The 18818-nt window shown below is 36.1% G+C and overlaps 1 protein-coding gene across 7 annotated transcripts in view; it reads right to left on the reverse strand.

The window, feature by feature from the left end:
- ERC1 (ELKS/RAB6-interacting/CAST family member 1) overlaps window positions 1-18818 on the reverse strand; it is a 302544-nt gene that overhangs the window by 126853 nt on the left and 156873 nt on the right. For all 7 annotated transcript variants that reach the window (XM_080393515.1, XM_080393513.1, XM_080393510.1 and 4 more), the window contains one exon: window positions 10801-10936. In XM_080393515.1, the coding sequence (XP_080249641.1) occupies window positions 10801-10936 (136 nt within the window). The remainder of the gene's footprint in view (window positions 1-10800; window positions 10937-18818) is intronic.

Genomic DNA, 18818 nt, shown 5'->3' on the forward strand with positions numbered 1-18818 from the left:
AATTATCACAATTTCTCGCACTATCTGGGAACACCCAACCCACCCACAATTGCCCTGGAAGCCAGATGCGACAAGTGAAGCTAATTTCAAGGAAAATATCTGTCTTGGTTCAACCTACTAATTTCAAGCTACTAATGAAATACGTATAAGGAAATTTTTGCTTTAAATATTAAAACCTGGTTTCTGTTCTCAGTAACTTTACCAGCAAATGCACAGATCAGGTTTACCACTGCATCTAAAATCTAAGGATACATTCGAAGAAAAGAAATAAATATACTTATGACTTGGACACAATAACAGAAACTTTAAAAAATTTCAGCAGGAAAGGATCAGGAAGAACAGAAGGACTTAGGCGTGCAGCAGCAGTCAATTCATATGTATGTATGGAACATGAAACCTATAACATACAATTAATAAGAACAGAATACTCAGAAAAAGTAAACATTGGACATTTAGCTACTAACACAATAAAAAAATGAGTTTAAAAATATTGAAATGAAGTATTTGAAAAGAAAAGCTTCTTGTTGGTGTATTTTCAGTGTTACACTGGTACTATCATTTAAAACAGGCAACACAGCATTACAATATAAAAATTACAACTTAAATTCACTGGCATAAAACCCAAAAGGATGAGAAAGTGGAAACTCTTCACATTCTGAAAGATTCTCACTTTGTAGGAAATTCCAATTGTTTCTATAAAAGCTCAGATTAATTCAGACGAAAAATAGTTATTGTTTTCCTTTAGCCCTAAATATTCCAAAATGATCATCTATTGTTCTCAGCCTGCAAAGCTGGAAATGGTACTCCCTGGCTCTTGTCTTCACTCATTTTTTCTTTTCATGTTCAAGTGTTAAAATTTATTTAGTATCTCTTTGAACAGAAATTTGTCCTTATGTTTAGTATTTTCTTCCCTTTCTTTACCTTTTCTACTTTTGCCATATCCTTTCTGTGGTGGATGGCCCACATCATTGCACATTATTCACAAGATGAACGCACTGCTGACGTATATCGTGGCATAGTAGCATTTTCTGTTTTGGCATTTAATATTTCTCAACATTGTGTTTTCAATAGTTCTGCTAAGCAATAATGTTTTCATGAAACTATTTATTCTAATTCCAAGATTGCTGGCCTATGATAATATAGATAAATCAGAAACCATTGCTGGTAAGCATATTTAAGCTCATTTCTCCTGACATATATTAATGTCATACTGATTATCTGCTGTTTTATCCATGAGTTAGAGTTAGGAGATACCTGTAGAGCCATGCAGGCTATCTTTCCTTTAAATATCCTGAATAAATAAATAAATAAAATTCAGAAATTTAGAGAAATTTAGTCTCATTCACAAGAAATATTACACTTGACATTTACCCAGACACATTACCTCACCATAAAACAGTATCTGTTCCACAGCACTGGAACGTAAAGTCATGTGCACTTATAATGCAAAAAAAGTTTATTGTTTAAGAATATTCAGTGGTTCTTCAAAAGGAGGAAAAGTACCTGGGTGGTGACTGGCATGGAGAAGAATGCTGTGCCCTAGAAGGGCATGGATAACTGTTGTTGGGACACTGAATTCCGTTAGCTTTTATTCCCTTGCTTTTCACTCCTTGTTTTGGAAAATCAACTGACCTCAAAGATATCAAGACTGAGGTAGAATTCAAACACCAGCAACAAAAACAACACAATGTCCTAAACTGAATTTGTTGATGAATTTTGACTATAGACACCTTCTAGAATATTATAGATTATAGAATATAGAATATAATTCTACAGAATTCTATAGAATATAGAATAGATTAAAGGAGGAGACTGTCCTCCTTTAATCGTCAGTAAAAGACTAAGTGATGCCAATACAGTTACTTTTTTCCCCAACACCTGTATTCAGATCAGAGTGTACCTCAAACAAAATTCAACAGCTGAAAGGACTGGTGCTGACTTTTGGTATTTTAGAACCTTCTGCCAGTTATGAATACATGATTTGCAGCCTAAGCCTCAATCCCAGCTAATATGTGCACATCACAGTACAGGCAGTTCTGATAATGTCCTATGGGTGTGTAAATTTGAGCCAAAGAGCAAAATTTAATAGGAAAAGTGCTAATTAAAGATAGAATAGGCTTACTTCTATAGGGGGGGTGGGAATGGGGAAGTAGTTTAAGGGTGACAGCAATTTTGGCAGCTTAGTAAGCAAGATTAAGGAATAATAGTGAGTTAGAATTAAGTGAATTAGGTTTATTACTACTTGAAATGAATTAGAGGAAATTTTTAAAAGGAAATGCTGAAGAATTTGTTGCCACATGTACAGAACTAAAAAAAATTCCATGTGCATTATTTTTTAAAAATACTTTCTGAATTCTGTCTGTCTTAAGGTCCCTATCATCACCCCATCCCCTTTCCTCTTCTATCGGGCAAAACAAGAATAAGGCAGAATAGCAATTTTATTAAACAATGAGACTATGAAATGAGCCACAGCAACTGGGCATTTTTACTCTTGGAGAGAGATGAGTTAGGAACCATTTTCAACACAACAAGTTAAAAAAAAAACCAAACAACAACCTTGTGAGAGAGAGAAAAGGGAGGGGGGAGGGGAAATCCAAAGGAAAAAATGCAAATTTATTGCCATTTCTGAGGCTCATGAAATCAGACACCAAAATGAAAAGAGAACTGTTCCTCCCCTTGAATGTACTCCTATTGTTTTGCTTAAATCTGGCCTGCAATGTTTTCTGCTCTCAGGAGAGACCTCCTCACAGGAACCACACCATGTTGTCAACAGTGACATTAATCTCTCTGACAGTTTTTAGGAAAGGAGTTTGAACTCAGATACTAATCTTGGGAAAAAAAAAATCCATGCAAAAAACATCTAGCGGTTAAGGTTGTTGGCATGCATTCAGCTGTCCAGTCCTCACTGTACTTAGTTTCTGGCATATCATAAAGGGTACCAACCCCGCTCCCTGCCAAACAGGCAATAGAGTACAAATAGCAGGTTTCATCTTCCACTGACACCTAATGTTTCTGCAGAAAAGACTGGGTGAAAGTGTGTCTGGAGAATAATATTCCTGATGGATCACAGAGAAATTTTAGGATGTAGGGAGTCCTCTTTCCTCTATTAAAAACTCTCAAGCCATATAATGGCTTTCTCTCACTACAAATCTCAATTTGCAGTTAAGGAAATACTGGGATAATTGGGAGACTGCCTAATGCTAGTTGTAAATAGCAACTTTCACAAAATTTTTCCAGCTGTCTGTTCAAAACTGTATTTTTACATTATAAAAGAAGACAGAGTCAAATGGTTCATCTTTTTTAAAGATGTGAAGGCAGTGAATACATCTAACCTGAACATAATAAATGTATGGTAAACTGAACTGTAAAGTGAAAACAAATAGAGCAGATGGCTAAGTGTCTATCCAGGGATATGCTTATCCATTCCAAATGTCAAGCCTCTTCAAGCTTAGTTTCCATACATGTTATGGTTACAAGTATTCTGCAAGGAGTGCTCTCTTTTGGTCAGACACAGGAGAAAGTAATTCCTTAACAACGTATTTAATGTCATAAACATAGCTACATAGAATGACAGACTCTGTCTCTGTAAGAACTGCCATATCAAATCTAAACCCAAGGTCACATATTTATTCAGAAATGTATAGTGTATTTTAGACAGAGAAAAAACCTGCATCTTCTTGATAACACAACTGAACAATTCATATAGTAACAGTAACCTGTTTCTGAGACAAATCATCTTCATGTCTAAAAGTATATTATTCTTGTTGTTGCTTCAACATGAAACACTGCACACATGAACAATGAAGTTAGTCAGACCTTGTAAACGTTCAGCAGAAAAAATGGCTTTGCTAAAACTGGAGACAGGGCTGTCCCCACAGTTTGCTTGTGGCTCACAGCTCACATTGTAAGAATGTTAAAACACCAACATCTCACAAATCCAAGAAAACTAAGAAATGGGAGAGGTAAATTTACACTTTTCTAATGGTTGCTCATACTACTATATACTCTGATTGTATGCAGCTGTTTGGAGAAACAGGTATCAGATTTCTGTATGGAAAACTGGGAAAACGCATTAGAAAGAGACCCAGGTAAATACTCTAAAGGCTTAATGTGTACAACGGTTGTCTTGATGAGCTCCCTTCATGTAAATGGATAATTACTGTCTCACAAAGTCCATCAGATCCACATGTGAAAGGATAAGAGATGTAAATGACTAATATTCCTAAGAACAGGACCTCATGTGAACAGATCCTACAGGGCTTGACGTCATTCCTTGTTGTCAAGATATTTTTCCTACCCTGTCATGTTTACTTTCTGGTGATCTGTTAGCAAGTCTTCATCCCCTTCCTCAAAATAAAGTTGTACTTTATGACTTCAACAGAGGAACAGAGAAGAAACCTTCATGGGCACCACTATCTTGCTGAGACAGAAATCCAACAGTGTTAATTTTTACATGAAAACATAATTTTTGTTCATATCATGCACTGATTTTAGGTACTGTGCAGTATTTCTCCACTGTTCAAAGAACTAGCTTTTTTCCAGTCCGGTTTCTGTGATGTTAAATGGTAAAAATTGTGACAGTATTAACACTGTGAAAGTGCCCAAGTCTTCTTTCCATTAGAGAGCATTACAAATGAAGAAGAGTATTGTCCATAACTACTATATTGCTTCACACAGATATAACAACATATGAAGTGAGACTGTTTATTCATCATCATACATTGTCTGTCATAGAAGTAGATATATCCAGAAATGCTTAATTATGAGTTTTTAGTTCTTGAAAAAAAGGCTGCAATTCAAATTAAGATCCCCTCCTTGAGAAACTACCTTCACTGTAAGTCACAAAAAGCCTAGCTAAAAGGTAATCGTTTTTGAAACTTCTCCCAGCCATCCACGAAGGTTAGGAAAAGCTCTCTTGACAGGGAGAGCTATGACATGATAAGAACAAGAACTAGTTTTTCTCAAAGTGTCTGCCAGCGTTAAATATTTGCTTGTGTCTACAGTGACTGCACACATCTGCTGAAAATCACAACCCTGCAAATAAGTATAGAATGTAACATTGGTGGAACACTGTATTTTCTGTAACATCTTGTAAAAGTTGATGGAAATTAAAATTGCTACTGGAATATTACCTCACTAACAAATCATGATGCATATTAAAGTCTCTCCTGCATATGTACATCCTGTTTTCTAATGCACAGCCAGCTGTCACAGAATCTCTCAGAGAAAGGGTTGGAGGGTCAGAAAATCCCAAACCACCTACTGGCTATTACTGCATTTAGCACAAACAAAATAGGAGGAATAATTTGCATATATTTATTCCATTTTAAGATTTTTTTATGAGGTATGCTTGTTCTTTAGAGCCTGCACTTGTTCCTACCTGCTCCCTTTTCATTACCAAAAGTCCTATGTAATACTGACAGACAGACAGTACAAAAGTGATTCACATCATGTTTGAACTCAGAATCACATTTGGCGTAATTAACAAGATGTAACAATGTTAAGTTTCATCCCTTATAGTGACTGACAAGAAAAACATAGCCCTTCAAAAAACGCTAACAAATTTCTTAAAAACTGACTGCAAAGCGAACACATATCCTTTCAGTGCTTTATGTCACGAGTTCTGTCCTAGATGACAGACAGATGGTGACCTAGAACTCAATAGTAGTGAAATTCACCGTTTAGTGAAATTACAGCCACCTGCACAGGTGCTAATGGCATGTAGTCAGGCCCAAGGAACACTTAACACCTAAGCCTGAGCGGCACAGAGAACCACCCGGGGACAGGGAGGCCAAAACTACTCCCTGATGTAATTAATGTCTAAAAAGTACTGGGAGAGGAAGGGAGGGAAAAAGAACATTTTGATCTGTACAATTCCCAAAGATGTATCAGAGCTCAATGAGAAAATACAGGTCTGATATGTCAGATTGTTCCCTGGAACAAATCCTGCAGATGCAACACGGCAATCAAGAACAGATTTCTACCGGGCTGAAACAAAGTAGCTGACAGTTTCCTGGGCCTTAACATGTTGAGCTGTGCTATCCAAGGGGTAAAGAATGTACACTTCACTCAGCTGGCGGGCAAGTCTGGAATCTGATATGGAAGTGGTCTATATGGAAGAGAAATTAGCCAGAACTCAGCACGTGAAATTCACTTATCCCAGGAAAACAAGTGACACCATTTAACTAGCATAACCAATTCGCTTCAAAGCTGATGGTGCCTAGAAAGTTACAGAAGAAATTTTTTGACTTTCAAGTTTGGAAAGCTTTTCTTTAAATCTAACCATTTCTTCAGAAGCTTTGTACACACTGTCCCAAAAGCAAGTTCACAGATTAATTAGGGAAGCATGATCTCTTTTATTAACAGCTGGAAGATGACAAACCATCATTTTCATCATGGCATGGTATTACCATCAACAGACCAGAAAAAAAAACAACCCACCTTCAGCCACCCTACTCTCAGGATCCGATCATAGCATGTCAAGAGGAAATTCTTCAGTAATTTAAGATCACATATACTGGGTTTCACTTCGCCTTTCACATTTTTCGACGTTGACACTGACTGCATGTACATGCTATGATGCCTCATAACAAATAGTTAATTAGAGTAGAATAGAATAGACTATTTCAGTTGGAAGGGACCTACAACGATCATCTAGTCCAACTGCCTGACCAATTCAGGGCTGACCAAAAGTTAAAGCATGTTGTTAAGGACATTGTCCAAATGCCTCTTAAACACTGACAGGCTTGGGACACTGAGACTGGTATTCAATGAATTTAGAAGGTTCATTTGATAAGAAGGTATTTGGCTACTTATCCATTTCATCAAGTTCTGACTGGACCCCAGTAAAAGCATTATTAAACAAAAAACTGCACATTTGTTTATGCTGAAGCTTCAGATCCTTCCTCTAGAAGGCTATTTTCCCTATTTAAAGCTAAATATGATTAAATAATCATATAATCACAAGAAACAACATATACTTGCATATATAATTAATGTATTAGGAATTATACACTGAATTATCTAAACTTGGGTGTGGAAAAAGAAGAAAAACATCATGAAGTTTACTTAGGCTTACATTTGTTCATTAAAGCGTTCAAGTATGTTTTACATAGCTTCTGGACATACAGTTTGTCAGCAGCAGTGAAGAGACTGATGTATAATGGCTGCAATATAGATCCAATAGTCCACAACTCCATGCCACAAGATACACAGAAAATTCCTCCTAAAAACTCTGGAAGATGCTGGAGTGATAGAACAAGAAAACAATAAGCATACTACCTTCCAGATGTCAATTCCAAATACCCATTGAAATATCATGAAATTTCAGTAAATGTTATCTTTCCAGGACAAGGCAGCGTATCAATTCCTTTTCACAAGGCAGTGTATCAATTCCTTTTCACAATAGCCAAGCTTTAGTTACTTGAAGCAAAAATTTTCTACTCCAGCCCAACAGCTTGTTTTTTTCATCCTGCTTATAGACCAGACACTCGTTAACCTCTCAGATCTCTGGAGAGTTGTGGTTTAAGGGAACCCAGGAGGAAAAGACAAATTTGGAAAGCCATTTATCCATCTCACTAGAATTGAGACATTATGGTTTTCATTTTTCCCCCACTCCCCAAAACACAAAATTTCCGTCATCAGAGCTCTCTGAATAAACGAACATTTTGTTACTGGACTCAGGAAAAAAGAAACCACATGCCTGTAAGGAACAGAGAGAGGAGGAGTGGAGTATGTGCTTGGGAGAGTGTTTATTTGACTGGATTGCAGACAGTCAACCGAAGAACATGCAGATCATATATTTTTAAGCATTTCATAATGTCTTATTATTAATTCCAGCCAAAACCACCAAGACCAAAATTATCTGAAATTAGTGCTTCTGTGTCCTGACCCCAAAGCCAACAATGGTTGCATTAAAAAAGAAAAAAAAAAAAACCAAACCAAAACAAAACAGAACAAAAATCTATGAGCCTCTCATGTTTAATTTTATTTTTTTGTTAATCGATTATAAGGCAGTGCCCTTTTGAGTCTATGGAGAAGACAGGTCTCCATAACTAAGTAATTGCAATGTGGTCCTGTGTAAATTTTACTTCCAGGAAACCAAAACGTTGCAGTCCTTGAGAGAGGGAGGCTACAAGCAGAGGGCTCTTCTAAAGGAAAGAGTTTTTATTGAACCTGTCACTTGTCATTAAACACTCCATATTTTACCTTAGCCTCATATTTTCATTAGAGCATACAGACCTTTTTCATCTCTGAATGAAAGCATTCCCTTCAGCCTTATGTTGAATACGGGGAAAGACTCTCTAAAATCGAGCCCACCCAAACAGGACAATTAGGTTCACAAAAGCAGGAAAGGCACTAGGGAAAATCAAATAATATTAGTACTGTGGTAACTAACACAGTTCAGTATTGACTACCATATCTCACTTCAATCTTAAATTCTTACATGCATTTAATAATGTCTACTTTTAATCTTAGAAATGCTTGCATATAATTATATAGAAAGCAACAGACACCAGCGCACGATAAAACACAGCATAAGCAAAGTGGAAAAAAGTATGTACTGCTGTGTAGACATCTCTAATTGGAAAAGCTGAATGTAAAAGGGTAAAGATAATAAGATTGCACACTTTGATGACATCTTTGTTCCCAACTTTGGCTTCTTTGTTAGACCACAAGCCTACAACAAAGTAACACGGGAGAAAGAGAGAGAAATATCAAACAACTTGGCTTCTTCAAAAGAGACAACTGGTTATTGGCTTCTTGTTCCAAGATGTAAGTTGGTTAATTTGAAATTAAGAAAAGAGGAACTATTTAGAGTAAAATTATGCTAAATATGCTATTTATAGCTTTGCATCTATGACCTCTTTACTGCTATAACACCTTGTAAGTGAAGAATTGGATAGGACACTGTAAGGACAGCTATACATTCTTAAAGAACTCCAATACAAAGCACCATTTTTTGCCACCTAATTTCTGACTTGCCTCACTGCTGCCACCAAAGCTGCACAATCTTTTTGAAGTATCAGAAACTGGTACTAAATAGTTTTAACAGGATTTAAAACAAAAAAAAAAGAAAAAAGGGAGAGAGCAACTGTAGTATGCAAATAAGAGCTGAGAGAAAACGAATTTCAGGCATTCCATTTGTGTAAAAGAAAGAAAAATGAAAAAGGAAAGAATAGTTGAGCGGGAAAAAGCCAGAAAAGAAAGCCATACCTTTTAAAATCTGAAAGCGCTACACAAAACCAAAGATGATCTTGTGGAATGGTGTCATTTAATAAATATACCATGCATGTAATTGCAAAGCAAATGTCAAGTACCACTTATCTTTTCAACCTTAAACCACAGATTTACTCAAAACGCAGATTGGAAATCTAACCAAATATTGTATTAGTTTTAGGAATTTTTAGATATTTCACTAATACCAGGAGGATTGTGTTATTTAAACTTAAGCAGTCACATAACGAGAGCCTTGTGGATTGTCATAGCATTACAGCCACAAAACCCATTAGCAGATGTAGAAATCCCACATCCCCGCCTTTTATAAAATCTGCAGTCATGAAATCATTTTCATACACTTGGATCTTAACTATTTCAGTGCCCTGCACATACAGGAGTGGAATTGAGGGGGAAAACCACAAAATGGTGCATCTGAGAGCATTCCACATAGACACATGTTTCTGTGGTTCTTTCAAAAGTTCTTAAAGAGTTGAAACCATCCCCCTGGAATTCCACAGAACAGAGTAGAGAAGTATCTGTTTAAATTAAGGAGGGGATATATCTTTGCTAGTGAACTATTAGGATTTATTCTGTGTCTTCATTGTAGGCATATTAAGATATACAGCTAGTAACAAGAAACAGGATTTAACCAAGGATAACAAAGAACACCTAGGAGAAGGCTTGCTTTCTAAAGATATAAAAAAAAATTTTAAAGACCTCAAGGGTAGATTACTGTTCCCGTGTTTATTTTCACTCACCAAAAGGAAAGCTATTTTTGTAAATTAAAGAAACAACAGGCAAAATATCTATTATCTTTTCAACAAGCATCACGGTGTCTTTGCTTTACTTCATGGCAATAGTTTAACATTTTTATAACAGCACTTTAAAACCTAAGAGTCTGATAAACCATCTAAAGCTAATATCAATGCACAGCACATTGAAAAATACTTGACTTGCTTTCCTACAGGTGACTTTCATATGCCTAGGCACATCTGAGGTAACCAGATAAATCCATGAGTCAGCAGCATGTTATCATTTCAGAAATAAACAGACTAGTAAGCATACCGAGAATTCATGAGGTAGAGTAGGATTTCACTGTCAAACAAGGATGAGTAAACACAGAAAACATGGTCCTCCAGTTACTCCACAATAATTCAAATTTACTATAAGAATACTTACTTGGTTATCTTTCATTTACTGAAGAAAAGGCACCAATGTAAGGTAAAACCAGCGGGGAAAATACACAGAACAGCTAAAGAAAAAGGTGTTAGAAAAGCAGCAAAGAAAGAAATGCCACACCAATCACAGTACCGAAATAATAAAGTTATTTCAATGATGTACTTCATAACTGAGTTGACAGTTAAGATTATTGCTCCCCTTTATGAAAATGGAGTAAGCTCTGAAGGCAACTGAGAGAGGCTGCTTTCTTTGAAGTGCTCAGGGATAGATGTGTCCTTTTAAACAATCAATCACAAATTTCTTAAGTAGAAGCTATGAAAACGGATCAGGAGGTACAGCAGAGAGCGAGGTAGCTAAGCCTGGTTGCTTGGCCAAATCGCTTTAATTCAATTCCTGTGTTACCTGAAGCTGTTGGGAGCTGTCATTAAGATTATCCTCTCGTCTCCTGGCCTCCTCCAGCATCTGTGCACTCTTCTTTTTCTCCACTTGCTCTTTGTGCTTCAGATTTGCTACTTTCTTATTTTGATCTTTAACTTGCCTGTAAAGAAGAAGAGCAGTCAGAGCGCACTCCAGAGTACGCTTCCCGTCAGCCACAGCGCTGGGCAGCTGCACTGGGGAAGAGTGGAACCCTCACATACCAGCACTTCATTTGCAGAAGGTCACCAACATCAAACCTATCCTCAAACATTAATCTCACCTGTTAATTCAGCCAAAAGAATGCTTCATTTTGCTAATTACTATTAAACTAAATGTAGACATTTCTGGAACAAAAACCTTAATTATTATTTGGTATAAACTATTAATCAAAAGATGCACCTGCACTCTGCGGCAGAAATATTTTCTCTGTTCACACACACTTGTACATGTAAAAAATGCAGACATCTAACGGCCTGTTTTGTTTTGGGTACCACTGTATCTAATGTAAGGAAAACAGAAGGATCAAAAAGAAAACCTAATGAAACATGACTTGAACATAGAGGACTGCCTACAAGACCTAGACAATCTATTTCCAGAAGTAGAACTGTTTCTTTTCAACCTCAAGCTCTACTTGTTGAGTAGGTATTTTGAGGGATTTCCTATCCTTTCTTTTCTACAGAAACAAGAGAGATCATGTAAGAACAAAATATTTCAGAAAACGTGCATAATTTCCTTTTCACTCGCATCTATGAATTATTTTTGATGATCCTGGCAACTACCATTGCTTGCAGAGAGGGTTTGGCCTTTCTGGGCATTAAGACACATAGAGTATTGAATCTAATTACAGATCCTTTAATGTCAGTCTCCTGACCACAGAGAACTTAAGTCTAAACTTTTAGTCCAATCAAAACAAAACAGGCTAGCTTTGCTTCCTCAGCCCTTTTCTCCATAATTATATCTGGAGTTTGGATTTTGGAATAAAAGACAGATTCTTTGGTCATAAGAGCTCCCCAAAACATCATGCAAGTAGTAGAGACAGCTCTTTAATTTACTGTTTAGAAAGCAGAATGATATACTAGCTTCATATCTGGTATGTTATCCACACAGAGAGGGAAGAATGTTTCTTCTGTATTTCAGAAATACTTTTAGAACAGATCACAAACAACTCTGACTGCTTCAATATTTTCTTGAGAACTCATAACAAAAGTATGATCAAGAGCATGTCTCTGCAATATGTATGTTCAAATTATGTGGCATATGGCTAGTCAGTACTTTGAGTTCTTCCAAAAAAATGTAGGTTCAACACTGGGCTCTGCTTTTTGCAATGTAAGCCAACTGTAGCTGGGAAAATTGCAAAGACAGCAAATTTTCCTTGGTGCTAAACAGACCCCTATTACTGTGAAAAAGTGCTGATGGCCTCCAGAGACCAAGAAAAAAAGGAAAGTCCTTTTCTGATGATGTTAAAAAATTACTGGCATACTTAACTACCTTGTTCAAAATTACAGCTGATTTGAGTCAGGATGCTTTTTAAACACAACCAATATAATTGTTAAGTTATTCTAACCTAAGTGCTGCACACTGGCAATGGGCACATTGCCCAGTTTGAAAGCAGACTTGTTCAGTGATTAAACAACTTATTGGAAATATTATGTTGGCACCAACTCAACTTGCACAATACACTGTTCTATCTGTCCAATAAAATAAACATAGACAGTACAGCTAAGTTAATGCTGAAAATGAAAATATGTCAGCCCAACACATTAAATTCCATATAAGAATTCTTGTTCAACTTCTAAATTAATATTAGGGGAATTATTTTTTTTTATAAGCTTGCAAACCTAGATTCACCTGTTGAGAAAATGGTCTGTTACTGTAATCTCCTGGTTAGATAAGAGACAACAATATTAATAAACACACTACCTCATCAAAGTATGTCTGAAGTAGATAATCTCCTGCATGGTCTGACACGTTTTCAAACAGAATATGTATTTCAAAGAAAGAAGTAATTTTAAGAATATATAGTATTGACATTCACTTTCTCATATCTCAACCAAAATTAATGTCTTTCTAATATATTAGATAGATATGTTGAGACAAAGGCAAACTTTCCTAAAGCAGTTTAGAAGATGGAAGTCTTGATATTACCTAGTGCTTGCAATACTCAGATCAATCATAACTGTCATGCTTGTTTGGTAACTTGAATTCATAGAATCATAGATCCATAAAATGATTTGGGTTGAAAGGGACTTTAAAGACTATATAATTCCACCCCCTCTGCCATGGGCAGGGGCACCTTCCACTAGAGCAGGCTGCTCAAAGCCCCATCCAGCCTGGCCCTGCATCACGTGCAGGATACACTATCACTCTGTACTTTTGTTCTCAGAAAACAAGAAACGTTGGGCAATAAACCCTTCAAATTATACAGGTATCTATGATGTTACCTTAAATTTCCCCAACTGTTCAACTACATAAACTGAGGATGTCACATGAAACTCAAAATCTATAATCTAAAAGGCTTGCAATCATTTGATGCATGAGAACACAACTCATCTTATCTCAATGACCATGGTATCAAATGATAATTCTCACTTTTACAATAATCCATGCAAATAATAATGTAAAAGCTTTAGCATATACCAGCCCAGAGTCCTTGAACATTTGCACCATGAAAGTTCTGTGAAACTGTAAGACTTCATACTGTTATTTTGTAAAGAATCCTCTTTCTTCTTCATCAGATAACTTTCAGTCTTCAAAGCCAAAGTCAGAGAATTATGTTTTTATATATACAAACAATATTTTAAAAATATTTAAATATACACACACATATTTTTATTATCAATAGACCTCAAAGGCTTGATTAATAAGAATCACTCAGTACACTGCTCAGTAAGACAGTTCCATTACTATTTTGAATACTGAAATATTTCTGATACTTGTTATAGAACAAGTTCACCTTCACACCACCGCTGAACAATGTACAGAACTGGACCACATATTGAATTGAAACAATAAAATATAGAAAGTAGGGGGTCTTAAGTGAACACACTGCAACTGGTACATTCTATGAGGAGACAGTCAAGAGGAAAATAAAGATTTGTCATAATATATGTGCACAAGGAAACTAATTAGGACTGCAAAAAGAAACAAAGCTCTGGAATTCCCTCAGTTTGAGAGCTTCATTTTGAGAACTTAGTGTTCTTTTAACGCCTTTGAATGCAATTACACATATATATAGCACATAACCCTGTCAAAGGGACAGTAAAGTTTAAAAGAAATCCTTCGTCTGTTAAAAGTATTTCTATTAAAACTGAAAAAGAAAACCTGCACAAGATTAAAGATAGCAAGAAGAGAATGAAATAATTACAATGATGGCAACAGCTAAGAGGTTTATGAGTGTTTTCTAGAAAGCACGTAAAGCAACTGAGTAAACATCAATTTGCAATGTGTACGTGGAATTCTCATCATAAAAGAAAGAGCACATGAATTTCTGAGAGATACAGAGTATTAAATATTACTATAAGTTCATAGACCTACTGAAACATCTTTTTAAAATGGGACACAGAGAGAAAAAGAATGCTGGTTCTTCTAATAAAAATTGGAGAGCCAGCTCATGTTCCGTGAGATAAAGCTTTAAAGAAGGATATCACAGGAATCAACAGAAACAATAACAAAACTAAAAAAAGCAAAACTACCTTACCTCAGAAGACATTTATTCTCAGTCACCCTCAAATCAAATAATAAAAAAATGTTCTAGTCACATATAAAAGAAGAAAAACCTAATGAGAATGTTTATTATGTTGAATTACAGTGAAGAATCCCACTCATATTGGAAATAACAATTTATTTTGCACTTTTAATAGCAATTTTCAGATAATTACTTTTGTGAGGTACAGTTCCTAGAAAATTTAGCACTAAAAAGTGAAAAAAAATTTCCATTGCTTAGAATTTTTCTCCATTCCATTTCATCTCAAATATGTCATGTCAAGTACTATTACAATGGAATATATTAGAGAAAAGGAAGCAGAATCAAAATCAGGCTTCTGATTCAAAAAAATAAACCCTAGAATCTTTCAACTAAATACGAGCCAAGTTTTTCAGAATTAGTAATTTCAAAATCCTTTAATTTTGGGTGCCAAATTTAAGCGAAATGCCTGCTGGAAAAAACCTGTAAGATTTCTCAGTCTGGACACTGAAAATAACTATTTATTTTGATGAATGTATTCTTTTTTATATGAAACAAAGCTGCATCACTTTAAAAAAAATCACACCTTTCCACCTTTTCTCTATGAAACTCTTGAATTTTCAGTGATGAGGTACAGCCGAACACCATGGGGAATTAATTAAAATAATGATAATAATCAAAAAAAACCTTTCAAATGAGAAGATTTCACATTTTAAAATTATTTTAAAACAGGAAGACAAATATAAGCAATAGAAAATTAGTGGACTACCAAGCATTCCTGAAAAATTGTTATCTGTGAGTCCTTTGGAAGAGTTTTCCTCCCTACTAAAATCAATTGCTCTATAGACCCTATTATTTATTGAGACTTTGATGAAATTCATTTTTTCTGTCCTAATGTGAATATTTTTCCATTTTAATGCTAATCTTATTATCTTTTACTGTAATGCACATCAGCATACACAGCTGTCAATTCTTTCCTTATATGGATTTTCATGCTACATGTTATTGTAACGTAAGCTATCATCCTCATCTGGTTATCTTTTCTGGCATAATTTCAGATGTTCTTGTAAAATAAAAGGTGACAAAATGTTAACTGAAAATATACATAAGTTAATTTGAATTTTATAATTATATTTTAGTATACTTTTCCTTCCTAGTTATGCACCTAACACACAACAGCGTTTTTATAATAATCCAAGTGTAAGTATACATTTACAACGCTTCTGAACCACCACAGCTTACCCTCAATATAAAATGTAGACACACATACTGTATTTCACCTAATAAATACACACACTAGATAAAAATATACAGATCTTGTGCACAGCTACAGAAACAGCCTGTTTTATTCATTTGACTTAGGTGCTCAGAAAATATTTCTGTGTGTCAGTCAGCCATGTCAGAAAGATTGTTTTGTTCAAGCCTTCATGGACGTAGCATTACCACCACCCACAGGACAGTCCACTGTTGCTGCAGCTACTAATCCTGCTGGACAGATGGACTTAATTTGCTTTAAAGCACACTTTGCTCCTCAACATAAGCTAAACTAATGCAATAGTCAACACTACTGAAAAAGACCCCTGCAAGCTGTATGCAATGAAGTAATACATTATTTAGTTTAAAATTGCCAGTGTGCCTTGTTCTATGAAATACTATATTCTACAATGTGTAATAGAGAAACATAAAATAGCTCAAGTTAGAAGTGACCCGTAATGATCATCAAGTCCAACCCCCTGCTCTTCGCAGGACTACTTAAAACCAAACCATATGACTAAGAGCATCATCCAGACACTCCTTGAACTCTGACAGGCTTGGTGCCGTGATCACTTCCCCGGGGAGCCTGTTCCAGTGACCGATCACCCTGTCAGTGAAGAACCTTTTCCTAATGTCCAGTCTGAACTTCCTTTGATGCAGCTCCATTCCATTTCCTTGTGTCCTATCGCTGGTCACCAGAGAGAGGGGATCAGCACCTTCCCATCTGCTGCCCCCCTTGAGGAATTTCGTATCATTGCATAAGACCTTGAAGGACTTTATAGTCGTTAAGAGACACAGAAAAGTACATTTATTCACTTGTGGAATGAAATGGAGCAGCCATATGAAAGACTATAATACTACAGCAATTTAGGTCAATGTGCAGAACACACTATATCGGGAAAAAATGCCAGAAGGAGATACTGGAAGGCAGGAAGCAATCAGCTAAGTTGTCCAGACCTTAATTAGCAGTCTTGTTCATTGATTAGATGGGGGAGAAAAAAAGGAAATTTTTACTGCAAAAAAAATCAACATCGACACAATGGGATGATAGTGATCTGAGTTGGATTGATTTAAAATTCACAGGAAACTCTCCAGATGATTTAAAATTTGCAGGAAAGTGTCCAATTTACTAAATTGCCACCACCATTTCCTTCATCACTTCTTTGTTTTTAAGGTCTGCCACACCAAATATTTTAGCTGGCCATATCCTTAACCTTAACTTACGAATTTAAAAGATCACAAACACAGTGACATAGCTGAGTTGTTGAGTTTTGTTGTAGTTTTGATACACAAAGCAAAGCATTTACATTCTGGGAACCATAAGAGAAGAAAGCCAAGGAAAAACTCTTCCCAAAGGTGCTACTTTGTTTTGAAAATAAGTAAAACCCCTCTTCTGAAAGGTTTTGATTTAGCTTTTAGTTGCTCAAAACTCACTTCACCTTAACAGTGGTTGATCACAAAACCACGGAGAATAACGGCAGCGTTTGGAAAGCCTGATTGCTTAACCTCAAGAAAAAGAAAGCGATGCAAGGAAGCTACATAAGTGATGAAGGAAACAGGCTTGACCACATCACACAGTCCCATCACCACAACTGGATGTCTGATTGACAGTCAAAGGAAAGTTGCCAAAGGTTGAACAAAACTCCCTATCTTAACGCATTGAAAAATTAGGATCAGGGGAGTTACAATACTGCTGAAAATCTACATGGAATTTAGTATGGCTGGATATTTTTTTTTTAGAACAGTAAGCATTTTCTGGGCCTCTTCCTTTGCTTTGTTGGGCTGTACCTAGCAATCCCAGCTGCTTAAGTAGCTTGTCACTATTCTTACACTAAGGTCAAAAAATGGTGCATTAAATTACTAAGTGAAAAAACAATAATTTAATTATGCTTTTCAAACAGCTTGGTTTAATATTACTGCCTCTGTTGCACATTGCATCCAAGCTAAAAGACCATCAACACACTTTCAGTGAGTTGCTCTTGTTTGGATGCACAGCTGGCAAGCTCCAGCACTCAGTTACCTCTTCTGTTTGTCAGCCTCCCCTCCCAGAATCTCTCATTATTTTGTTACACTGTTCCTCACTCTTCCATGCCATTTATATGACGAGGTAACATATGCCAATGAAAATATTAACAGACCTGAATATTTAACAGGTCTGCTGTATGTGAGTCAAGTTGTCCTGCAATGGCTTTAAGAGATGGGGAGTGTGGACTTAAATTTCCTGAAACTAGGAAACTTTGATTTTCAAAAACAAAGTGTGTGTTCAGATCAGCACTGGAGGGGGCAAGGGATGAAAACTAGAAACGCTATGGGAAACCAGCTTGCCCCAAATTTTAGGAAGAGGAGCCTAACAGTGTCTGAATCAAGAGGTGTGCAAGTCAAAGACTAGAAGTAGATCTCAACTCTACACGGGTCACTGTCTTCAGTGTGAAGAATTATGTGCATGATGTCAATGTGCGCTTCCTGAGGCAGTTGGCATATCAGCCAGCACATCTCTCACTCTAGCTAAAACAACATTAAGATTTTCTTCCAGAAACAGCTGATGGGGAGATATGGGAAAGAGGAACACATGGCTTATGAATCTAGAAACTCAATATTAAAAAAAACGTAACCCAAACCCTCTTATCATTTAGAAACACCTCAGAAAGAAACCCCATCACCTGACCTGTTAGTAATATACAAAGCTTACAGATAACATATTTCAAGTAGTAAGGTGACATGAGTTATTAATGCTACATGGTGTATTTCATGAGGGGGTATTAGCAAGTCCTAACCAGAAAAAGCCATCAGCCCTTACTACAGATAACTGCACTAATGTACTACCTTTAAACATAACTTCTTTAGGAGTACCTAAAGGTCTTCAAACTTAGGTCCAATCTTCTCTGAAGTAAAATAAGTCAACTGGCAAACACAACCACCTCCCACATTTGGCCACACAATATATAATAATAGGTAATACACTTTCTTTAAAGTTTTTCTCTTCTTATATTAACCTCTCTGATTCAGTCTAGATGAAGATCAAGAAATATAGTTTAAGCCACACACACAAAATCTGAATGCTACAGGT

This window comes from Falco punctatus, assembly GCF_963210335.1.
Source record: "Falco punctatus genome assembly, chromosome: 6".
NCBI classification, from domain to species: Eukaryota; Metazoa; Chordata; class Aves; order Falconiformes; family Falconidae; genus Falco; species Falco punctatus.